Source organism: Ruditapes philippinarum, unplaced genomic scaffold, assembly GCF_026571515.1.
Source record: "Ruditapes philippinarum isolate M1 unplaced genomic scaffold, ASM2657151v2 ctg2007_1_1_1_1, whole genome shotgun sequence".
Taxonomy (NCBI): Eukaryota; Metazoa; Mollusca; class Bivalvia; order Venerida; family Veneridae; genus Ruditapes; species Ruditapes philippinarum.
Window position 1 is genome coordinate 64321 of NW_026865173.1, and position 26435 is coordinate 90755.

Sequence of the window (26435 nt, forward strand, 5' to 3'; positions counted from 1 at the left end):
GAGACACTCTATTGTGCTATTGTTCATTTCCTTTTCAACATACAATAACATCGTAATGATTTGAAAGTTATATGATGTACACTTAAACGTTAAGGTTTCTTCTCATGGTATGTCAATAAAAATGTTTAGTGTTTTCTTAATACTTATAAATATATTAGAACTATATCATCAGATGAATATTGAGCGTATCAAATCTTAGTTGAAGGATTCCCCCCAAATAAACATCTTTTTCAAAATGATACTCAGTTTCAGGCTGTCTCATATATTCTTTATGATCTTGGTATGTTTTCATATCGACCAGGTTCTACACATAAGCTATGTGATGACGTTCTAAATTTAGTAAGATTTTGTCTATGATTAAATTAAATTGCTTTTCACATTTAAAATCCTGTTTAAAAATGCTATACGTTTGCAGGCGAATAGAGTTGTTTATATCAGTATACGCATTTCTGTAAAAAGGTATCTATTATAATTCTTTGTCTGACAATAACAAAAGAGATATGTAATTGATCCATACATACGCTTAACCATGGGTTGTCAAAATGATTTTTATGCAAAAAGCCCAGTTTTTCGAGTTATATGTATTCCATGCAGGATCAACATCTTGCTTAAGCATTTAATAAACTTTTTTTAACACTCTCTATGTCGTCAAGCTTAATAAGTTTGACCCAAAACTTAATCATCTTAATTTGTCTCATCACAGGAAAAGGGTAACGGCCTTATTCTCCGTATAGCGCCGAGATCGTATAAAACTCGTCTCAAAAATTGTGTATGTATTTTTTCAACATCGCGTCCGTCATGCATTCCCCAAACTTCTGGTTAAAGATTGAGCCGACAAGTGAATCAGAAATTCTTCATTTCTGAGAAACAGACAACTCAATAATATTAAATATAGTAAAAACGTTATAAAGAGCAAATGAGGCATGTTCAGAGATATTTTTCTGAGTTCTATATTTAACAAAGTGATACCCAAAAATTGAAATGAATTCACCAGTTCAATGAGAGTGTCGTTAACATAAAAATCATGGAGTGCTTTTGTTTTCGAAGTATTTATAAGTAAGACTACAGTATGTTTTAACACTGTAAAGTCTGCGGGGATTTAGCAAACAATACTTGGTCGTCTGCGAAAAGTATCAAGAACAGCCTAATTTCATCTAAAGAGAAAATACATTCTAGCTCCGTATTAATATACCTTAAGATGTCGTTCACGAAGAACATAAACAGCAGAGGTGAACTCAGGTTCCCCTGCTTCAAACCTATATGCGATTCGAAGAAGTCGGAATAATTCGACTTATATTTAACACACGATTTTACGTCATATACATTGACTTTAAAATTCCCACAAGTCTAGAACTTATGTTTTCTATAAGCAATTTATACCATAAATATGACCTGTCTATCTTATCAAAGCATTTCACATAATCTATAAACATGCAATACAGTTTATCACCAGAGTTAAGTACTTTTGATATTACAGAATGTAAGATAAATATGCAGTCTACAATAGATTTTCCTCTCTGAAAACCATATTGGTTCTTGCAGATTTTATCATTCTCTTCTGACCACTTCGTAACTCTATTTAGTAGGATTTGGGAATATATCTTTGCCAAGATATTTAGAGGTGAAACTCTGCGGAAGTTTTGGGGGTCATTAGTATCACCCTTCTTAAAAATAGGTGTAATTACACCCTCTACCCAAAACCGTGGGTATTCTCCACCTCGGAATGTTCTATTATACAATTTATGTAGAAACGAAGAGAAAATATCGTAAGTAGATTTAAAAATCTCTGATATCCGGGAGATTTATTGTTATTTTGCGAAAAAACAGCCGTACGTATTTCTTCCTCAGAAATATCAAGGTCTAGATATCGTTTAGTACATTATCCTAAATAGTCAAATTACTGTTACTTATATTCCTTTCCGGGGATTCTCCAAATAATGACCTGAAGTGGTCATAAAGTTGCTCGACATTTAAGTTGTTAGCTTCCGCCGGTTTCTTTTTAAATGGTTTCCTTTTTTCCCAAAAAATTTTCTTGGCAAAGTTTTTGCCAATTGGTTAATTTTCTACTTTCAGCTATTTTATTTTTTTTAATCGTTTTACGTTTAATACGATTATAGCTTGTTCTCGCGCTGACGAAAAGTGTCCGATTTGCATTTGTCTTGTCTCTATTATTGCCATGTTCCTTGAAATAAGAAATAACGAGTCATATTTGGTCTGGTTCTGATTTTGTCATGATCACCAGTGAAATATAACAGAGTTTACATATCTTCTTATGTATAACTGACAGATGGACGGATATATGCGGATATATGAACAGAGCGACAGACACACACACACACATGGTACACTTTCATGTGCTCAACGCGACTTGCCAGGTTTCAAACCTATTCAATGGTAATTTGTTTATCACGGACCCTTCACCCATTTTCGATTTTAAACCACCGGTGAAGGTACCACCCTGAGAGAATAAAATGATGGTTAAATCATCGCTAAATGCCCTAGTACTGCGATTAGGACATACTCCCGGTCCAGTATGCCAATTTCCTTTTATTATAAAAGCAAAAAAGACAAAAATAAACACCAAAAAACACATTGACCCGGCAGTGCTTAGACAGACAAAAACAAGGGTAAAAACCTTTGATATCCCTCGCCATTCCAAATGGATGTAGTCATAACCGACATGTACACAATACATATTAATCAATATCATAAAAAAATTATATCTTAGATTACAATAAATAAATAAATTTGATATGAACATTAATAATTCAAACATCATTGTCAAGATATTTCAGAACAGCAATTACAACAACAACAACTTTAAATAAATAAATAAATGAATAAATAAATAAATAAATAAATAAATAAATAAATAAATAAATAAATAAATAAATAAATGAATGAATGAATGAATGAATGAATGAATGAATGAATGAATGAATGAATGAATGAATGAATGAATGTATAAATGAATAAATGAATAAATAAATGTTAAATAAATAAATAAATTAATTAATTAATTAATAAAGAAACGACAAACAAAAATATCAAAAATATAACAGCACGACAACAACAACAACAATGAAGCACCTCCATCCCAACAATAAAAGAGAACAACAAATTAAAACCAAGGCCTACAATATGTGCTTTAAGACATATAAAGTTTTAAAAGATGATTGTTTTTAACTTGTGACATATGCTAAATATTTGGCCGCAAGATCGTGCTTAATCTATATTACATGTATTAATCAACATATTATCATCCACTTTGAAAGCTGAAGAAGTCACAAGTATTACAATAGATGATAATACATGTAATATAATTATAACAAAATAGCTTGAATCTGAAACCGCGATAATTTCATGTCTTTTTAAATACTTTATAATCTTTTCAATATAGATCCTTTTACAATTTGACAAAAAGAGCATAAATCTAAGTGATCTACTTGATCATAGATTTTTATTGTGTATCTATTTGGTACATGAACGATCAATATTTATTAGAGTTACAATATAATTCATAACACTTTACGAACAAATTTTCACCTTGTACTATACTGTTTATATGTTTTCAAATCTATGCTCTCATGTTGTTTTTGCCTAATAAGTAGGACTGGATGAATTATTTAAGTCTAATCGACCGGGTGTATACTTGTTTATTAATGTATTGCATATTAGAAACAAAACCTTTTTTGTTGGGATATTTATAAGCCATTCCACCACTAACGACCCACAGGTTTCTGTCATCGCTTTGTATGAGGCACTAATGGGATTTTTAGTAGAAACATCGACGTTCTAGCTGGACAATTTTCTTCATAACGTAAAATACCTGGCGTGGTTTGAACATCCACTGATAAGTTATTCATTTCTAGCTACGTAAACCCCTTTAAACACTGAACAAATAGCACACTTATCAAATATATTTTGACTGACTGACTGACTGACTGGCTAAAGCTCACTCGCCCGACCGCCTGACCGCCCGCTTGCTGACTCAATAACCAGTCAAAAAATACAATTAATCATATTTAAAAAATAAAAATGATAAAAAAAATAAGAACAATATTACCTTAATCTTTTTTTATTTATCAATGTTCGAAAACGCTTCTTAACTGTCCGCAACTTAAAACATCACTTCCGCTGTTAAGACCTAAAGTGTGTCTACTAGGTTTTAAATTACTTACTGTCTATGTTAGTTAAGTCATAAAGTTATCATTAAGTCATGCATAAGATAGATTAACAAATAACGCGGTATTTGTTAATTTGATAAGTAAAAAAACCGGTACCCGGAAGTTTTAAAAAAATGTAAATACACACCGCTAATTATTCACATGGGACAGTGAACGTGCGGTTCAAATGCCAAATAAATCAAAATATTTATTCACGCAACCAGCATTTTAATGGATTGAATTTGAATAATGTTACAATAATCTGAACATCATATCTTGAAACTGCAGTGGTAAAAAGGACAAGTTTCCTGAGCATCCTTCAAAGTTTTTGTATCTACAGTAGAGTCTATATCTACAGTAGTGTAAGTATCTACAGTAGTGTCTGTGTCTACAGTAGTGTAAGTATCTACAGTAGTGTCTGTGTCTACAGTAGTGTCTGTATCTACAGTAGTGTCAATATCTACAGTAGTGTCTGTATCTACAGTTGTGTCTGTATCTACAGTAGTGTCTGTATCTACAGTTGTGTCTGTATCTACAGTAGTGTATGTATCTACAGTTGTGTCTGTATCTACAGTAGTGTATGTATCTACAGTAGAGTCTATATCTCCAGTAGAGTCTGTATCTACAGTAGTGTCTGTATCTACATTAGTGTCTGTATCTACAGTAGAGTATGTATCTAAAGAAGTGTATGTATCTACAGTAGTGTCTGTATCTACAGTAGAGTCTATATCTCCAGTAGAGTCTTATCTACAGTAGTGTATGTATCTACAGTAGAGTCTGTATCTACAGTAGTGTATGTATCTACAGTAGTGTCTGTATCTACAGTAGAGTATTATCTTCAGAAGTGTCTGTATCTACAGTAGAGTCTGTATCTACAGTAGTGTCTGTATCTACAGTAGTGTATGTATCTACAGTAGTGACTGTATCTACAGTAGTGTCTAAATCTACAGTAGAGTCTATATCTACAGTAGAGTCTGTATCTACAGTAGTGTATGTATCTACAGTAGTGTATGTATCTACAGTAGTGTCTGTATCTACAGTAGTGTATGTATCTACAGTAGTGTTTGTATCTACAGTAGTGTATTTATCTACAGTAGAGTCTGTTTCAACAGTAGAGTCTGTATCTACAGTAGTGTCTGTATCTACAGTAGTGTCTGTATCTACAGAAGTGTATGTATCTACAGTAGAGTCTGTATCTACAGTAGTGTCTGTATCTACAGTAGAATCTGTATCTACAGTAGTGTCTGTATCTACAGAAGTGTATGTATCTACAGTAGAGTCTGTATCTACAGTAGTGTCTGTATCTACAGTAGCGTCTGTATCTTCAGTATTGTATGTATCTACAGTAGAGTCTGTATCTACAGTAGTGTCTAAATCTACAGTAGTGTCTGTATCTACAGTAGTGCCTGTATTTACAGTAGAGTATGTATCTACAGTATTGTCTGTATCTACAGTAGTGTCTGTATCTACAGTAGTGTCTGTATCTACAGTAGTGTTTGTATCTACAGTAGTGTCTGTATCTACAGTAGTGTCTGTATCTACAATAGTGTCTAAATCTACAGTATAGTCTATATCTACAGTAGAGTCTGTATCTACAGTAGTGTATGTATCTACAGTAGTGTCTGTATATACAGTAGTGTATGTATCTACAGTAGTGTCTGTATTTACAATAGAGTATGTATCTACAGTATTGTCTGTATCTACAGTAGTGTCTGTATCTACATTAGTGTCTGTATCTACAGTAGAGTATTATCTTCAGTAGTGTCTGTATCAACAGTAGTGTATGTATCTACAGTAGTGTATGTATCTACAGTAGTGTCTGTATCTACAGTAGTGTCTGTATCTACAGTAGAGTATGTATCTAGAGTAGTGTATGTATCTACAGTAGTGTTTGTATCTACAGAAGTGTCTGTATCTACAGTCCAGTATGTATCTACAGTAGTGTATGTATCTACAATAGTGTCTGTATCTAAGTAAAGTATGTATCTACAGTAGTGTCTGTATCTACATTAGAGTATGTATCTACAGTAGAGTATGTATCTACAGTAGTGTCTGTATCTACAGTAGAGTCTGTATCTACAGAAGTGTCTGTATCTACAGTAGTGTCTGTATCTACAGTAGTGTCTGTATCTACAGCAGTGTCTGTATCTACAGAAGCGTCTGTATGTACAGTAGTGTATGTATCTACAGTAGTGTCTGTATCTAAGTAGAGTATGTATCTACAGTAGTGTCTGTATTTACAGTAGAGTATGTATCTACAGTAGTGTATGTATCTACAGTAGTGTCTGTATCTTCAGTAGCGTCTGTATCTACAGCAGTGTCTGTATTTACAGTAGTGTCTGTATCTACAGTAGAGTATGTATTTACAGTAGTGTCTGTATCTACAGTAGCGTCTGAACTACAGTAGTGTATGTATCTACAGTAGTGTCTGTACCTACATTAGAGTATGTATCTACAATAGCGTCTGTATCTACAGTAGTGTCTGTATCTACAGAAGTGTCTGTATCTACAGTAGTGTTTGTATCTACAGCAGTGTCTGTGTCTACAGTAGAGTATGTATCTACAGTAGTGTCTGTATCTACAGTAGAGTATGTATCTACAGTAGTTTCTGTATCTACAGATGTGTCTGTATCTAAAATAGAGAAAGTATCTACAGTTGTGTCTGTATATACAGTAGAGTATGTATCTTCAGTAGTGTATGTATCTACAGAAGATAATGTATCTACAGTAGTCTCTGTATCTACAGTAGTGTCTGTATCTACAGAAGTGTCTGTATCTACAGTAGTGTATGTATCTACAATAGTGTATGTATCTACAGTAGTGTCTGTATCTACAGTAGTGTCTGTATCTACAGTAGAGTATTTATCTACAGTAGTGTCTGTATCTATATTAGCGTCTGTATCTACAGTAGTGTATGTATCTAAAAAAGTTTCTGTATCTACAGTAGCGTCTGTATCTACAGTTGTGTCTTCATCTACAGTAGTGTCTGTATCTACAGTAGAGTATGTATCTACAGTAGTGTCTGTATCTACAGTAGTGTGTGTATCTACAGTAGTGTCTGTATCTACTGTAGAGTATGTATCTTCAGTAGTCTCTGTATATACAGTAGTGTCTGTATCTACAGTAGTGCCTGTATCTAAAATAGAGTAAGTATCTACAGTTGTGTCTGTATATACAGTAGTGTCTGTATCTACAGTAGTGTCTGTATCTAAAATAGAGTAAGTATCTACAGTTGTGTCTGTATATACAGTTGTGTCTGTATCTACAGTAGTGTCTGTATCTAAAATAGAGTAAGTATCTACAGTTGTGTCTGTATATACAGTAGAGTATGTATCTTCAGTAGCGTATGTATCTACAGAAAAGAATTTATCTACAGTAGTCACTGTATCTACAGTAGTGTCTGTATCTACAGAAGTGTCTGTATCTACAGTAGTGTATGTATCTACATTAGTGTATGTATCTACAGTAGTGTCTGTATCTACAGTAGTGTCTGTATCTACAGTAGAGTATGTATCTACAGTAGTGTCTGTATCTATATTAGCGTCTGTATCTACAGTAGTGTATGTATCTAAAAAGTTTCTGTATCTACAGTAGCGTCTGTATCTACAGTTGTGTCTGCATCTACAGTAGTGTCTGTATCTACAGTAGTGTCTGTATCTACTGTAGAGTATGTATCTTCAGTAGTATCTGTATATACAGTAGTGTCTGTATCTACAGTAGTGTCTGTATCTAAAATAGAGTAAGTATCTACAGTTATGTCTGTATACACAGTAGTGTATGTATCTACAGTAGTGTATGTATTTACAGTAGTGTCTGTATCTACAGTAGTGTATGTATCTACAGTAGTGTATGTATCTTCAGTAGTGTATGTATCTACAGAAGAGTATGCATCTACAGTAGTCTCTGTATATACAGTAGTGTCTAAATCTACAGAAGTGTCTGTATCTAAAATAGAGTAAGTATCTACAGTTGTGTCTGCATCTACAGTAGTGTCTGTATCTACAGTAGAGTATGTATCTACAGTAGTGTCTGTATCTACAGTAGTGTGTGTATCTACAGTAGTGTCTGTATCTAAAATAGAGTAAGTATCTTCAGTAGTCTCTGTATATACAGTTGTGTCTGTATCTACAGTAGTGTCTGTATCTAAAATAGTGTAAGTATCTACAGTTGTGTCTGTATATACAGTAGAGTATGTATCTTCAGTAGTGTATGTATCTACAGAAGAGAATGTATCTACAGTAGTCTCTGTATCTACAGTAGTGTCTGTATCTACAGAAGTGTCTGTATCTACAGTAGTGTATGTATCTACATTAGTGTATGTATCTACAGTAGTGTCTGTATCTACAGTAGTGTCTGTATCTACAGTAGAGTATGTATCTACAGTAGTGTCTGTATCTATATTAGCGTCTGTATCTACAGTAGTGTATGTATCTAAAAAAGTTTCTGTATCTACAGTAGCGTCTGTATCTACAGTTGTGTCTGCATCTACAGTAGTGTCTGTATCTACAGTAGAGTATGTATCTACAGTAGTGTCTGTATCTACAGTAGTGTCTGTATCTACTGTAGAGTATGTATCTTCAGTAGTCTCTGTATATACAGTAGTGTCTGTATCTACAGTAGTGTCTGTATTTAAAATAGAGTAAGTATCTACAGTTGTGTCTGTATATACAGTAGTGTATGTATCTACAGTAGTGTATGTATTTACAGTAGTGTCTGTATCTACAGTAGTGTATGTATCAACAGTAGTGTATGTATCTTCAGTAGTGTATGTATCTACAGAAGAGTATGCATCTACAGTAGTCTCTGTATATACAGTAGTGTCTGTATCTACAGTAGTGTCTGTATCTAAAATAGAGTAAGTATCTACAGTTGTGTCTGCATCTACAGTAGTGTCTGTATCTACAGTAGTGTATGTATCTACAGAAGAGTCTGTTTCAACAGTAGAGTCTGTATCTACAGTAGTCTCTGTATCTACAGTAGTGTCTGTATCTACAGTAGTGTCTGTATCTACAGTAGTGTATGTATCTACAGTAGTGTATGTATTTACAGTAGTGTCTGTATCTACAGTAGTATCTGTATCTACAGTAGTGTATGTATCTACAGTAGTGTATGTATCTACAGTAGAGTATGTATCTACAGTAGTGTCTGTATCTACAGTCGAGTATGTATCTACAGTAGAGTTTGTATCTACAGTAGTGTCTGTACCTACATTAGAGTATGTATCTACAGTAGAGTATGTATCTACAGTAGTGTCTGTATCTACAGTAGTGTATGTATCTACAGTAGTGTATGTATTTACAGTAGTGTCTGTATCTACAGTAGTGTCTGTATCTACAGTAGTGTATGTATCTACATTAGTGTATGTATCTACAGTAGAGTATGTATCTACAGTAGAGTATGTATCTACAGTAGTGTCTGTATCTACAGTCGAGTATGTATCTACAGTAGAGTTTGTATCTACAGTTGTGTCTGTACCTACATAAGCGTCTGTATCTGCAGTAGTGTCTGTATTTCAGTAGCATCTATATCTACAATGGGAGCTTGAAGTACTGTATTGTCTGTATATACTCTAGTGCCTGTATCTACAGTTGTGTTTGTTTCTCAGTTGCGCCTGTATCTCAAAAATGTCAGTTTTTACAGTAGTGTCATTATCCACAGTAGTGTCTGTATGCCAGGGGTGTTTGTTTCTTGGACGTATATGTATCTCAGTAGCGTATTCGCGCATCCCTGCATTGCCGCAGGTGAATATTTGCCTTAAATTATCAAGGGACATTTCTAATTGGCAGCAAAAGGGTATTTTACGGGGACTTTACCATCTAATTTTCCCCTTAGAGCGGGTCTTTAAACCAATATTATCAGCATATTAAGACTGATAAGATCGGCTTATTGGACTCAGCTTAAAAAATACTATTGAAATTTAATACTTTACGATGGTGATCTAAAATCAAAATCTAATAAAAATAATCAAGCGTATATTGATTGCATTGTTTAATGCGACATGTATGATTACATTTTGATATCATCCGTTATGTTAAACATGATTTTACTTTGAGTATGTACTTTTCGGCAGATTCCGTAATCGATTGGATTATTATTTTTTATGTTTTTGACATTGGTAGAATTAAAGTGCAATACACTATCAAATTGAAACACGCAGATCATGATTTCAAGTGTAAACCCGGAAGATAAATTTCGTTGTGTCAAGTGAGATATAAATATTTATATATCTACCGTGCAGACGAACAGTTTAACAATTAAGGGAAGTTGTGATATTTGATATCTGTGTATGGTAGAAAAAATTTCATTTTTTTTAAGTGATCACAGGTCAATAATGAATATACCGGAAGGGGAAAACGTCTGGTGAGTGGGTTTTTGTTTCATTGATTATTTTAAAAATTTAGTAATGCTATCAAATGTTACTAAATGTAACCCCGGTCTCCCCCTCCCCCACGGGCAATACGGGGGAATGGTAGTTGGGGAATCAACCGAATTTTCGTTGTCAATCAAATGCTTCACTGTCCAGTCAATGATTTTGTTTGGGGGTAACAAACATGCCGTTAATTGGATTCGATCACAAAATGCGTGTAGGTTTCATTCACCGACCATAATCTTAGCATAATCTTAATCAGAGTGAACGCTCCATGCTGGATTTGAACACAAGTTGGTGTTGGACCTCATAGACCTATAGAGGCAAATACTAAATATTAAATACATGTTACATAGAAGTAGAATAATGACAACAAATACCTATATTAGTTATGTTAGTTTTCACAAGATAGGGCAAAATAGTTTAAAGGCCAATTATGTTCAAGAAATGTTTTTTTCCTCTTAAGAACTTTACAAATTTGGTGTACTTTAATAGTTACCAAAATGTTACTTATCAAACATCTAAGGTGCTCGAAAACCAATATTTAAATGATGTAAAACTCATGCTTGTCCTTTTTTAAAGAAGTAATAATTTCTTTGTTTCTAGTTGAGGTCTCCACTGAGGCCCAGAGCCTCCTTCACGTCAGAGCTGTCTCCCAGAACAAATATTCTATAGTTTTTTATTTAACAAATGTTTTTATCTAATTTCAATCTTATTTCATTTCTAGACCTTATATCTACTTGAAACGTATTTGTCTTTAATAGATGAAAATTGGAGGAAAAATAATCTGTTTCATGACAACACTAAATTCGCGAATTGGGACACGCCGCCACAACTACCTTTCAAACACAATAAAAATATGTTATTATAACAACTTTACGTTTTCAGGAAACTTTAATGAAATCTACATGGTATAGCATTCCCTGAATTTTGATATTTGGTGTAGAGTTTACAAAATTTATAAAAAATGAAAACACTTGACACTAGATTTCAGCGACATGCACTAGCTCGGAAGTAGCGATAGAGCGATTTACCGTATACCTCCGAAAGAGGTAGCTCTATCATTTACCAGGCAGAGTCCTTTACTACATTTTTTTCGCTTTTACAGTATAAAGTATATATGCATATCTTATTTTATCCTCATTTATTTTTCATATTATATCAGCTGTGCTTCTGATCTTTTCGAGTATGACGAGACAAAGACGTTAAATCTACGAGAGTTTTTCCTGCATCACAAAGATAAGTTCCCAATGTTGATTGTTATTATAGGCGGTCACTACGGGGAGACAAAATTTGATTGTTACGATAATCTACAGGTAAAATATCCATTGTTTATAAAAGTTTATATTAAACCCACCCTAGCATATATATCAAAGTCCAATTGTGCCTTTTGTGCTTTTATTTTTATTTTTTCAAAAGCTTTTTTTAATTGTGGTGCACTTTTATTGTATTCCAAAAGTAACTCATTAGCCAATTACCTGATACATCTTTTTCATCTGTTTTTTTTTGGCAATAACTATAGTTATACACTATAAGTTTTTTGTATGAAAGTCAATATAATACTTTGTTTACATATTGCTACTTTTATGACAAATTATTTCACGTTTATCGCTACTTTCTTCAGGTAACAAGCATCTAATATTCTCTATAACCATTGTTTAATATGTATACCATTACTTGCTTTTTTAAAGAAGTAAAAATTCATTTGTTTTTCTAAGGCATAATGTGACTTTAAAATCACACTTGCATATATAAAGTATTTAACTTCTAATCTTTAATATTTGTATATTACTTACTAGAATCTTGTCGTCTGTAGTGTATACTTTCCATCGGGATTAGGAAGGTGCTTGAAACATTTTAATCCATCGCTGGATAGAAAACAACAACAACAACAAAAAAACCCAAAAAACTTTTCATTTTTAAAGGAATACTTAAAATCATCTTGTATGATAATAAAGTGTTTTAAGGAAATCAAGAATAAAACCTTCAATGTCATCCAATGAAAGTTCTGGACGGAAGTTACAGTTGTTATCAGAAAAAAATCCTCACAACAGATCGCCTCTTGTCATTCAGATCTAGTTAAGTAGATCTATGATTTAATAAGAGAAAAATAGTTCTATCATCATATAGAGCGGGCGGTTTTTAAATATTTAAAATAACGCAAATAAATGTCTCGGATTCTGATTGGGTTAATCACTTTGTGTATTTGACTCGCTTTGCCCATATGTTCGAGTCTCCAAAAGAGTGTTAGTCATTTAAGAGTTTGGATAATAGTGCAAGAAGATGTCCCAATTCCAGAAGCTTCTCCTGGTTCTTTAGCATGCCAAGTGTTTAAGCAATCATACATGTACACAGGACCTTGATTTAAAGTCTCATCCAAAAGACTGATTAGCAATTTTTGTTGGCCGGCCTGGGAATTGAAACCCCAACATCGAGATTACAAGTCTTATGCACTTTGTATAAACCGAAGCATGCACAATGTATTTCTACACCGTAGCCGGATAACTACGCGTGTGCGTTTTATTCTTTATGTCATTTTTCTTTACTTCAACAAAATAGTTAAACGTTACACCACATTTGATTTACTTTTATTTTGGTGTCACAACGGAATTCACAATCGTGTGAAACTTCACCTTCTGTATTTGAAATACTATATTTAAAATCATTATTGCTTCTTTTATACTTCAATCGTCATAAAGTAGGCCCTTGTTTGCCTAGAAATACAATCACCCTTTGTGTTCATGTTTTGACTTTTATATACATGTATATTCGCAGGTATTGCGTGTTCACTGTTATACATCTCAGCCACGTGTTGTAGCAGACGACGCTAGACTAAATCCCAGACACCAGAAAGGTTACATCACAATACCGGAAGATACCCTGATAAAATTCAGAGTCGTTAAGGGACACACAAAATGTAAATACTTACACACTTTTTAAAAAAAAACAAAAAAAAAACTTTTTACTTGCATTTAAGGATTAATTGGACTATGGTATTTTATTATTAAACAAATTAGAAATTTTTATTTCATGCTTTTCAGTGGATTACTGATTTATCCGTGAAAATTATATTTGATAATTTCACAGTGAAAATTATCAAAATATAATTTCACACTTTTCAATGACGAAACTACTTTTTTAAGATTTTCCCAATGTGGTACCTCAATTTTATTTTTGTTGACAATTCTGATGATGTCAGGCTGTTTAAAGAAAAAGCAAAGCTGAAATTGATAAATAACTTAAATGTCAAAAGTAATAAAAAGGAGAAAACTTACTTCTATTCATTCAAATTCCAATCACCAAATTTCGTCTCTTTTTTTTTGTTTCATTTTTACAGTCTGAAAAATACATTCCTTCCACATACAAAACTACTTTTGATGACATTTGGGCATATTAAAGTATCCTACGAGCAATAACTGCCGTATGCTTTATGAAAAATTGAAAAGCAATGACAGCCATCAGCTCGAAGAATAAGTAAACAACCCAGCGTTCCTGAGCCAGCTTCCAAGTTTTCCATTTTCCTAGCTGCTTTTTGAATGTTTCCACATCTGTCAACACTTATTTTTTGTCTGTTACAATCCTCAAATAAGTTTTCTTTCTTTTAAAAAGGTATATGACTAACAAATCCAAATGATATCTGTCTATATCAAACACAATTATTTCCTCCCGTGAAATACACAACTTTAAAAAATGGCTGCCGCTTACATTTAAAAAAGCCAGATCTAATATAAATTCGCAGTAAGTAACAGAAATATGGATGGATGGTTGGACTTTTTCTCCTACAAGAATTGTTTGTTTTTATTATTAAAACAAGAAATCATTCATATTTTTTTAATAAATGAATTTAACGTTGATTGCCGAATTTTCAGCTCAAGACTTCTTGTATGTATTGAGAAATTCCGAATGGAGAAAACAAATTTTACTATTAACGTTAATATTATGGAAATTTCGTTTAACTTGCTTTTAAGCATAAAATAAAAAGAAAATGTGTTTGTTTGTTGTGTAAGATGTTATTTTGTTTCATCTTGTGAACTTTAAAAACAGTATTCTCACTCGTGGCTACGCCACTCGTGAGAATACTGTTTTAAAAGCCCACTCGATGAAATAAAATTTCATCTTACACACAAACAAACAAATATCCTCTATGTTATGAAAACATATTAGCAATAGTACAAACACGCGCTATGTACAGTTTTTTTCTTTGGCTGGGCGAAAAGGAAATTTTTTTAGTTTTCGTACTCTCGTCTTTTCGACCCGTCACAACAAAACTGTTCATGGCGAGAATACGCCATCATATTAACGAGCTTTAACATCAACAACTTATCATAACAGTTTAATCCGGGCTTTATAAAATGATATACATGATAAGCACTTTCAATGAAATTATGCAGTATTTCGTGATGAAAATAAAGGTGAATGTTACACGGAAGATGAAGCCTTTTCGGGTATTTCCATCAGAGGGTCTTATCAGAGAGCTACATCAATTCAAAAGGATCATTTAAAAAAAACTTACATTAGTCACTCTAGACAGGTATTGAAATTTGCAATATTTGAGGGAAATTTCTAAATTGAAATAGTTTAACCCAGATATTACTTTACACGGTTGATGAATCGTGGAATGTAAAAAATAACAGCTGAAAAACAATTCAGTTTTTTATAACTATGTTATTTAAGAATTTTTTTCCATAATAAGAGCTTTAAAATGAAAACAAAATTGAAAGGACGCAAAGACGATTTATTTATGGGCCTAACACTGTCTGATTAACACATAAATAGTTTGAATTTTCGACTCTATGTACTTCAACTTAAGCGTGCATAGCTGTAACAACACCAACTAAATGGGCCTCAATTTAAAATTTTATTCGAAACACTACAAGTTAATAAAGAATGAATAAATTCTGTGCTAATGCCGTTATCAATTAAATGCGAAGTTTAACCTAGTGTTTGGGATTATTCTCAACCGGGGTATAGCGAGTTTGAGCCCTTCTGAGAACGTTTATTTTCATGACATCAGAATAGATTTGTTAAAGAAACAGACACGGTACAAATAAACTCCAAGGTGTACTTCGATGACTCATAGGAATTTAAACGTAGTACGTAGTTTAATATAAAACTGTGTTATTTATACTACCCGCTTAAATAAAAGATTAAGAGTAGACTGTAATGTTAGCAATGTAGTTACCACTACAATAGAATTAATTATTCTCTCTAACAAGAGCTGTCGGTAGGACAGCACGCTCGACTATTCTAAGTGCTTGATAGTAAAAGAGCCTTGATAATGTTAAATTTTTTAAGTTCACAAAAGGGCTATTTTTTTTTTAGAAATTCATGTTATAGGCCTTAGGGAGAGTCTAATTATACAGTATTGGCTTGACTATTCGGAAGGTAATGTCACAAGGGTGTTTTATTGAGTATAATAATACTAATTACCTATGAATACATAAATTTGACAGACAAGGTACAAAGGCTTGTTATTAAGATGTTTTATCAAGTAAATCACTGCTTTATTATTATGAATGCATAAAATTGTCCCAAAAAAGGCACAAACCCTTCAGTAGTTATTGAGATAACAGCTTACAAACAAAACTTTACCATGAATTTCTAAGTTGAAAAAGAGGAGAAAAATCAGCCTAAATGCAAGATAGAATTATGGATCTTTGTCAGTGACCTACAATTATGACCCTAAATGCATATGTGAAGTTTTAAATAAATATCTTTAATAAGTATTGGGATATGTAAAACTTGCATGTAAACATTAACCAAGAGACTAAGTAGAAAAGGGGATATGAATCAGCCTTAATGCAAGATAGAGTTATGGAACTTGGTCAGTGACATACAATTATGACCCTCCAATTATGACCCTAAGTGCATGTGTAAAGTTTCAAGTAAATATCTTTGAAGACCTTCAACCTTTAACCAAAATTACTAAGTTTCAAAAGGGCAAATAATTCTGCAAATATTGCAGGCAGAGTTATGCAATTTTGCAAACTGATGTACATTGTTACTACAAAAAGTCTTTTAAATTTCAATTGAATATCTCAAGCAATAATTGAGATATTTGACTTTACAAAAAAACTTTAACCAAAATTTCTAAGTTCCAAAGGGGCATAATTCTGTCAATTTTGTAGGCAGAGTTATCCAACTTGTCAATCTGATGTACCTTGTTACTATAAATAAGTATTGTAAGTTTAAATTGAATATCTCAAGCAATAATTGAGATATTTGACTTTACAAAAAACTTTAACCAAAATTTCTAAGTTAAAAAGGGGCATAATTCTGTCAATATTGTAAGCAGAGTTATCTAACTTGTCAATCTGATGTACCTTGTTACTATAAATAAGTATTGTAAGTTTCAATTGAATATCTCAAGCAATAATTGAGATATTTGACTTTACAAAAAACTTTAACCAAAATTTCTAAGTTAAAAAGGGACATAATTCTGTCAATATTGTAGGCAGAGTTATCTAACTTGTCAATCTGATGTACCTTGTTACTATAAATAAGTATTGTAAGTTTCAATTGAATATTTCAAGCAATAATTGAGATATTTGACTTTACAAAAAACTTTAACCAACGCAGACGCCGACGCGGACGCTGACGCCGACGGCGACGCCGGGGCGACTACAATAGCTCTCATATTCTTCGAATAGTCGAGCTAATAAAACGTTTACTTCCGATAGAAAAAAAGAAGGTTATTCTATATTTTACACGAAAAGTACCCGTGTCAATCATCGATATATTTTTTTAAAATGTCAGTATTGTAATATATGGAAGTATGTATGACTAAGTTATCAATGTTGAAAATAGGCGGTAAAAGTTAAGTTATTCATCTTAATTTCGTTATTTAGGAAAAAGATATTCTAGTGCCTTATTAACGTCTTTGTTAAAACAACCTGCATTTAGAAGCCTAGTCAGGTGTGCACGGACATAAATGATAAATTACTATAAACTCCTGAAAAAATGTCCACCGAGGGCTCTCGTACTTATGTTTACAAATCTTTTAATTCAAATTTCTCATGCCATGTCTTAAATCGAAACATAATGATAAAGTAAATAAGAATGTTTAACAAAATGGTGAAAAAAATAAAGGAAGATTAAATCAAGTCATGTGTGATGAACGCAACTATGGTTACATCAAGTTATCTGCTGTACAGCTGATAAACTATTTTTTATTGATACAAGTTGACTAATCGGAAAAACCCTTTGATACTAAACTGTATCAACATTTTGAGGCTCTAAATATTATATTTTTACTTTTATTTGTACGCTTGATACTTCCATTATTAATATTCTAGCAACTAGAACATTACTGTTAAGATTTCAAGTCTTGTATAAAAGACTGAATCATACAGTGGCATAGTGGGGGGGGGGGGGAAGGGGGGCATAAGAAATATTTTATCTACCACGTGCGCATGCGATAGCTACCACGCACTCACATACAAGATATTACGTGCGCGCGCGATAGCCCCTACGTTGGTCAATCATTGCGTGTGCACGTAATAGCTTGCACGTGCGCATGTGGTAGCTATCGGTAGCTATCGCGCACTCATGTAATAGTTAAAATATTTCTGATGGCCCCTTTATGCCACCGTAGAATCATGCCAAGTATTGCTGTGCTCAACTCACACGGTAAATTTACCACGAGAAATTCTATTTTTTATGTCAACATACTTTATAAATTTTAATAGCACGCTTTTGCATCTACCGAATATTTAAACATATAAGTTAGATATAAGTCTTATGACATAATATCATAACAAAATACTAAACAAGCCACAAGAGCAACAACACAAATCAAAATGCATCCACTAACAAAACCTCAATTACGTTTTATCTAGTGGGAAATCCGCAGCCACTGTCGGAACTACTGGAAGAAAACAACCAACTTCCGATTCTGGTACAGATGGCATGCGACTCCCGGTACCCTGTCAGGATCGGCACTACTAAATACCATGCTAACGATTTGGGTAACATTATGATTAAAGAAAAATACGAGGAACATTTCTTTCTGATGAATGCCATAGATACAATCGGTACGTTTGTTGCCATTGTTACAGAGTTTTTTTTATATATAGAATGATGCATATGTATATTTATATAATATATTATATCAGTTTTTTACTGTCATCTATGTAACAGTACAAAAGTTTTAGTCATATGGTACATTTTGAATTAGCAGTAAGCATATTTCACATTGGAGGTAAATAATTAGAAATGCTATGACAATATTTTCAGTAGCTAATAACTCAGGTATATTTTGAAACCAGAGTAATACTGCACCTGAAATTGAAGCATACAACTAGATTTAAATATTCATTATTATAATAAACAAACATAGATATGGATAGTTCCCGAGGTTTACAATATTTACCTCCCTTGCTAAAAATGGCACTGCCATATTGGGGGTCAATATTCTATATATTATAGTTGACAAAATCTGAAAACATCCATAAACAGCTGATTTTATGTGAAATGTCAAATTCTTTTATACATATGCAGCAATGTATTATTATAGCACAATGCGTAAAAGAAAGATTTTTTTTATCAATTTTCATTAAAATGATTTAGTTATGAAAGATTTTTATCTCATCTTAAGCATATGACCATGCATCGTCGGATACCCACGATTGATAAACATGTTACATTACATGTTAATGGTTCGGCCGTGGGTATCCGACGATGATGACCATGTATTGGGAATGACCCCCAAAATGGCTGTCAGTAGAGATAATAATTGCTATGTGAAATGACTCTATTATTTTACCCACAGACGAGGAACAATTTACCATTAGTCATGACAAAACTGGAACTATCTATTGAAATTTAAAGCAGCATGCCTCCAGATGCATACTAATTTTCATGAAAAAAAAAGAGAAAAAAAAGAGAGAAAAAAAAAGATGCATACAAATTTTCATGAAAAGAAATGAAAATGTATTTAAAAGTAAAAGTGAAAGTTTGTGTAGTGAACAAAGTAATGTACACATGTCACGGAAAAATGATGCCTCGCACCAGGTACGAAGTGGCGACTCCTGTATTACAAATCCAGTAATGCGGAGCTGGCAAATCGCAAATAAATTTCAACATGTTCACGATCTTTACTAATTGAATGGTTATTTTTTCAGAGCTAGATATGAACAAGTTAACATGTATGGCATGCTTATCTGAAGACCTAGATGCTACGCCCATTACGGGATTCAAATACGGGTCAAAGGAGGAATTTGACAAATTTTGCCGGAAACTGTCGAAGGATGTGGCGGAAAGTGGCGAGTCATATGATACTCGCCAAGGCAATAACGGTAACAATTTATATATAATAGCAGTTTCTATCAAAAATCACTTATTACTTAATATGTTGTGTTTAACTTTTTAAATATTTTGTATTAAATCGCAAAGAAGGGTGTTCTCTCAGCAAAAATTACGCGAATAAGCAGAAACGAGGATGCCTATTAACCTCACGAAGAAACATATTGCAAACAATTTTGCTTTAATATAAAAATATTCTTGTAACACAATTAAAATAGACAATAAAATTTTCATACTTAATAATTTTAGTACGGTGTCTCGTTAGGGCCATCGTGGCACACATAACTCGAGATAATGAAATCACAAAATTACGACAGTGAAAAGTCTAAATAACGAAATCCGCGATGGTGAAAACGCGAAAGTACGATAATGGCAAATGCAAAGTCAAACGTACGAGTGTGAAAAGTCAAAATAACAAAACAACGATAATGAAAACTCGACATTATTTTGTGTTCTCGCCATTGTACTTTCGACCTTTCACCATCTTAAGTCTCGTTGTTTCGTTTTTTTTTGTATTTTCACCATCGCACTTTGGACTATGCATCATCGTATTTTCAACTTTTTACCATCGTGGTTTCGTTATGTTGACTTTTCACCAATTTACTTTCGACTATTCATCATCGTATTTTCAACTTTTCACCTTCGAGTTTCGAAAGTTCTTTGATGAAGAGTAGAAACTGCGAGGATGAAAAGTCAAAAGTACAATGGTGAAAAATCGAAAGTACAATGGTGAAAAGTCGAAAGTACAATGGTGAAAAGTCGAAAGTACAATGGTGAAAAGTGACTTTCAACCATCGCAATTTCGTGTTTTCGTTGTTTCGAGTTATGTGTGTGTTGCGATTGCCCTATCGGGTAATCATACACTAGGGACTTGCCAAAATAAATATTTGTTTCAGCCCTACCATGTGATGGTCTGAAAATCACGTTCAATTGTATACGTCACACAAAAAGTTTTTATGGTAATTCCCATTTATAACACCGGACCCCCATTTATTACGGTCGATTTCCTTTTATCACCATCCAAATGTATTACATGTATCAGAATTGTATTTGTAGATTTTGGAGAACATTCTTTTGATGAAATGCGAAGACTGTTAGAGATATCTAACTGCGCAACTGGTTTATTGAGCGAGGATCAAGGTAAAGGTCATTACATATGTGTTCTATAAATAGTAACAAAATTTCATTTAATGTTCATTGATTATGATGCCATGCGATCCATATTGGCACATGTATAGTGATGCAATGTAAGTTTTAGGAATTCCATACATTTGTACTGATTATAAATATGGACCACCTGTTAAGTAGTAACAGTAGCAGGACCACGTGATAACCATAGCAAATCAGATTACAAAAAGTATGTATAGTTATTATCCTCATTATATATTCAATTTTTTTTCAAATAAAATGAATTCATTATTTAGAGGCAGAAAGTTTTGGTTTTGAGGATGACTATTACGAAGAAATGCCACCTATTGTTCCGTCAAGAGTTCCTGTTCAACCTCAAATAACGATAGAAGCAGGCCAGCCAAACATAGATAAAGCGAAAACAGAAAACACTAAACCAGCTCATAAAAACAAACCGCCTGCACGTTCTTCCCCGAAAGTTCAACGAAAAGATAAAAATACAAAATCTCCCTTTGGATTTTTCAAACGGAAACATCATAATGTTAAAGAAAATGAAGATCCATCGGCAAATGAACCTGAATTGCCAATAGAAAACACCGACACAAATGAAACTCTTAACTCAAACATCGGTCAGTTACCATCACCACCGAAAGTTCCACCACACGTTAAAAAGATTGCTGTAACTGAAAGTGACACGTATTCGTATGCAGATATAAAAGCTGGTTATGTTACGTTAGAAGCTGCTAATAGATCATACCAGAACACAAAAATAGGCAGAGCGACTGTGAAACCAATGCCGGTTGTAAGTAAAGTTGATGAGGATTCCAATTATAAAGGGATGGAAATAAAAAACAGAACCGGAGTACAATCCAATATAGATCGGTAAGTAATCTTATTGAATATCTTTATTTCTTTTTATTTTACGAATATTTACCAAAAGGTATGAAAGACATGCTTAAATATTATTTTATATGTTTCTTTCTCTATGGATTAATGCAAAGCAAGAACAAAGTGTTTGCCACTTTGCTACATCTATCTTTTGTTAACAATAAGACAGTATATTTTAATAAGTAACAGTGACACAAATTGTATTTAAGTTGACACAACAATTCAGATGGAATTGTACACTTATATAAATGCTAATTCTAAAATTTTAGACCTGAAGATGATCAAAACACGGATAATGTTTACACAGAGATGGCAGTAGAAAACGATCAACTCACAGAACAGTCCGAAGAACCGTCAGAAGAGTATGGGAGTATTGGATTTACACAAAGTTACAACAAAGGATACACGAAGCTGTCTCAAGCACCGGTTTCACCACAAACGCCGTCAGAACAAGAACATAAAGTCTTCAGTGACATAGAGAAACAAAGACCTGAGAATGTTAAGGATGATGAAGATTTGATAAGCGTCAAGGCTATGTCTATAAATGAAATTGGTGAACATCTAAAATCCTTGAAACTTGAACAATATACTGAAGTCTTTAAAGAAAATCAAATAGATGGCTTAATACTAGCTAATCTTAGTGTTGAAGATTTACAGAACGAACTTGGTCTCCGGAAAATAGAAGCCATCCGATTAAATAAGTTTGTTACAGCAGGCCATATTCCTAGATAAACACTGACGATTCAAATCCGTTTTAATTAAGTTGTAATCAATAATGTTAACCAAGGTTATTTATCATCATTACATGTGATATATGCAATAGAAAGAGCATCGAAACACGAGGCTATCTGATTTGTACGAGGGGGCGTAGCCCTCGAGTATAAATCAGATTGCCGGGTGTTTTGATGTCTTTTCTCTTTTGTATCATAGCCAAACATAAAAACGCGTTCCCTGATACCACAATATGAAACCCCACAAAAAAGTAACCAATGAACGAGCATCTGAATATGATATTTCCATCGCTATCCGTTTCTCTGTCGTCACAATATGTAAACCCCGGACAAAATGAACCAATCAATAGTGCGTGTAACTAATAGTCCTGCTGCACTCCAGTTAACGCACTGTGCATGTATATGTATACGATTTTACTCTGTCACATTTTCAACAGAAAGGTCCCCAAACTATGATACAAAAGGGATGTGTACCACGTGTTCCGATGACTGTTGTAACAAAGTTTTTGCTACTTCTCAACTGAAGCAGATTTTACAGTAATTTAATGAATCGAGTTCTTTTAAATCGGTTCAGTTTGTGAACATATTGTCACATGTTTTTGAACTGTCATAGTTTTGAAGAGTCGTCAGATACTTTTATGAGCACTAGTATTGACATGATTGTATGCTTAAAGATCCTGTAACACAATTTCTTTTTATGGTTTAATATCATAAATATGACGCTCAAATTAAGATTTATCATCAATTTGTAAGTTCCAAAAAGCATTATTTATAAAGATGTTACCGAATTTAACATTTCATGTAAATAAAGGGAGGTAATAAAAAATATTTTCTATAAAGTCTAAATCAAATTTTTCAATAAAAAATGAATGCATAAATATATTTTAATGATTACATATGAAAATGTACAAATATTTGCAGTATATATTTTACATATTCTTTTATGCTTGAAAATTGTTTTATAAGCATAATTATATACATGTACATATATATAAAATTTCAAATTAGTGTGGTATACAACCTCATTGGGGTCCGTACTCGACAGCGCAAGCTGCATTTTGTGCCCTCGCGGGCGGATGGACCCTCATTAAGCTTAAACTAGAAGTAGAAGTATACAACCTCAAATACAACATATTTTAACCTTATTTATCTTTTTTGCGAAACCCTATAAAATTGTTAAACTACGTGCATTTGGTTATCGCGGAAGGGGGATAGTGGGGGTTAATGGGAAATGGGGTTGGGTAAAGTGGAAGGGGTTGGGCAGTGGTTAAGTTGTAGGACTTGCCCTTTGGGAGTGAAATGACTCCAGTAATATCAAGGTCAGTGTTTATTCACCAGATTAAGGCATTTGTAAATATGTAGTTTAGGGGGTGGGGTAAAAGTTGAGGTATATTTTGCGATTTCATAATGGGATTGAAACATGTGCACTGTTAGTCATTTGGCAATTGCCTTAAACTGTAAAATGCTAGAACGTGCCCTTTGTATGAAGCAAGAACTGAAATCTTCCATTCCTTTTTTCATGTTTTCCATAATTTTCTTTGTTTAAGCAATATTTATTTTAGATTATTATCATCACGCTAGCAATTCATACGTCGGCATAGCAAATATGTAATCATGCTTGTTAATCATTTCACTTATCATTTTTTTCACTATTCTTTTACTTTGATTTTGGATGCAATACCATAACTTTGAATTACTTTTCATAAACGCATTTCCTACACATTGTCCAAACATACGAAACATGTATAACTTTTCCCAAAATTTATGGGCATTAATCTTAGCCTCACTGAAAGTGATAAGCTTTTGCAATCAGTATTGAGCTAGGCCAGTCTGCATATCCATATCTGCCCGTTGCTGTGCAATACTGATCAGTTTATGTATTTACCCACGCATTCGCAATGTGCGTGGGACAGAAAGACACCACATTGCACAGGAAAGAAGTAGGCGTGCTGACTAACTTTAAATTATCAGCTTGATATCACAAAAATAAAACAACGTAGACAATTCCAAAAATGGTAACTGGGCAAGACCATTAAAGAATTCAGCAGGTTACATATGAATTATTTCATACATGTATTTCACTTTTCTCTTAAATATTGAGAGCATTATATATATTTTATAATGAATTTTACATACAGACAACTCTTACAAAGATCAGAGAACGAAATCACTGTACCATTTACAGCACGCCTATAGACATTTTTACACTACGATATTTCCTTAGAAACGGAAGAAACATTGCGCGCATGCGTATTATGCGTTGCGCAAAAAGGATAAAGGGAAAATACTATTTAACAACGTCATAGACAACTTGATCTAATCTAAATTATCAACGTTTAGTTAACAATAATTTATTTTGATAGATAATTATGCATAGGTAAATATAATTCATTATGTATGTTTAGTTTCTTTGTAATAAAAATCACATTTTACTTCTGGCCACTGTATCATATATTGCAAGTCTATACAAGTCATGTTTCTTCGATCACAGGAAGTTAATGTGTTTCATCATTGTAACTTTAGAAAAAAAGACAATACTTTGTGTCAAAGTTATGTTTATCATTTATCTCATATTTCACTTTTATATTAATTGAGGATATTTTATTCAAATAAAAACTCATTGTAAATGTTAGAGCATAATCAAGATTGTCATCTGCTTTTCATTGTTATATTATTACAAAATTAAATCGATTTATTTCTATTCTCTGAAATAATTCTCTGAATAAAATATGAAATATTGTAGACTGTTTTTGTAAATGACATAAACGACTAATAAAACTCACGATATCTTTTATACGTGAATTATAATCATTATTGTCTAAAAGAGAGTAAACCGTTCGTAATGCTAATGAATGTCAGAAATACGTCATGATTGTTTACCTCTATTTTTTTATTTTCCTTCTGTTTTTGAAGTATTTCAGAAAAAAAAAAACAAGAAGAAGAAGAACAACAAAAACCCAGTTACAGTTGTTTTTATGTTTAACAATGATTGCTGGAAGCGAGATCCAAGTTACAAAACCATTCGTGCACACAATGACTCCACATTCCCTGTGACCTTGTTGGTTAATTTTATATCATCGCAGTACTAACCAAGGCCTTTCATTAACAAAGAAATGAAAGGAACAGAAAGATAGTTTGATTTTAATCTGCATGTAAACGTGACAGTTTTTGAAGTAAACAGATACGTGTTTAACACTGTCGTATTTTTTAATTTCTAATGTATAGGGTGATTTTTAGTGCGGTCTTATTGTTATGTAAAATGGCCTCATTTTTCAACGTTTATTTAGAATAAATAAAAAAAGTGATTGAATCTTTGTTAGGGTTTATCTTTATTCTAAGCTTTCATTTCAATAGGGGGGATGGAGTTCGTGGTTTAAGTTTAAGCGATACTACATGGTCATATGGCGAATTTTCAGCTTACAGGTTAAGGAAGACCTCAGCTGCCGCTACGTGCATTATTTCAGGCACGAGCGGGCTCCTAAATATAGAACCACTGATAGCTTTCTCATATAAAATAATTTAAAGTCCTTAAAAGGATTCAAACCAAAATCGCCTGGAGAAAAGTGGTTTGAATCCAACAACGTAAACAACTCGGCCAGGAGCCCGCCTGTCATTTGTTTTCTCTACAGTAAAAATATATATCAGCACGCCTTTTCTTTTTTTTGTATTATTAATATAAATACAAGTAGGGAAATTTTAACCATTATAAGCATATATAAATACTTAACTGCTTCCTTTTACACGGTATTCTTTAAAGGCCCAAGATTTTGATTTTATTAGCAGAGTTCATGTTCTAAATACATGTAGTTATTTTACATTTAAAGGCCCATAATGACCAAAAAATGATCTATT

At 33.0% G+C, this 26435-nt stretch overlaps 2 protein-coding genes across 3 annotated transcripts in view; one reads left to right on the forward strand and one right to left on the reverse strand.

Moving 5' to 3' along the window:
- LOC132728121 (uncharacterized) overlaps positions 1–12378 on the reverse strand; it is a 31968-nt gene extending 19590 nt beyond the window's left edge. Inside the window, exon 1 of one of the 2 annotated variants that reach the window (XM_060713735.1) lies at positions 12330–12378. In XM_060713735.1, coding sequence (XP_060569718.1) covers positions 12330–12363 — 34 coding nt within the window. In that variant the 5' untranslated portion in view covers positions 12364–12378. Of the gene's footprint in view, positions 1–4066; positions 4225–12329 lie in introns of those variants that run through there. The other variant, XM_060713736.1, reaches the window with a different exon arrangement.
- LOC132728120 (uncharacterized) lies at positions 10268–25325 on the forward strand. Its single transcript, XM_060713730.1, has 8 exons — positions 10268–10526; positions 11699–11849; positions 13309–13450; positions 18372–18566; positions 19656–19829; positions 20893–20976; positions 21261–21846; positions 22122–25325. Exons 1-8 carry the CDS (start codon positions 10453–10455, stop codon positions 22582–22584), a joined length of 1869 nt encoding a protein of 622 aa, XP_060569713.1. The 5' UTR covers positions 10268–10452; the 3' UTR covers positions 22585–25325.
- Positions 25326–26435: the final 1110 nt, after the last annotated feature.

Coding starts and splice junctions, on each gene's coding strand:
- LOC132728120 (XM_060713730.1), top strand. CDS start 10,453: ATGGTAGAAAAAATTTCATTTTTTTTAAGTGATCACAGGTCAATAATG. Junction 10,527..11,698: donor CCGGAAGGGGAAAACGTCTG/GTGAGTGGGTTT, acceptor ATATTATATCAG/CTGTGCTTCTGATCTTTTCG. Junction 20,977..21,260: donor TTTATTGAGCGAGGATCAAG/GTAAAGGTCATT, acceptor TTCATTATTTAG/AGGCAGAAAGTTTTGGTTTT.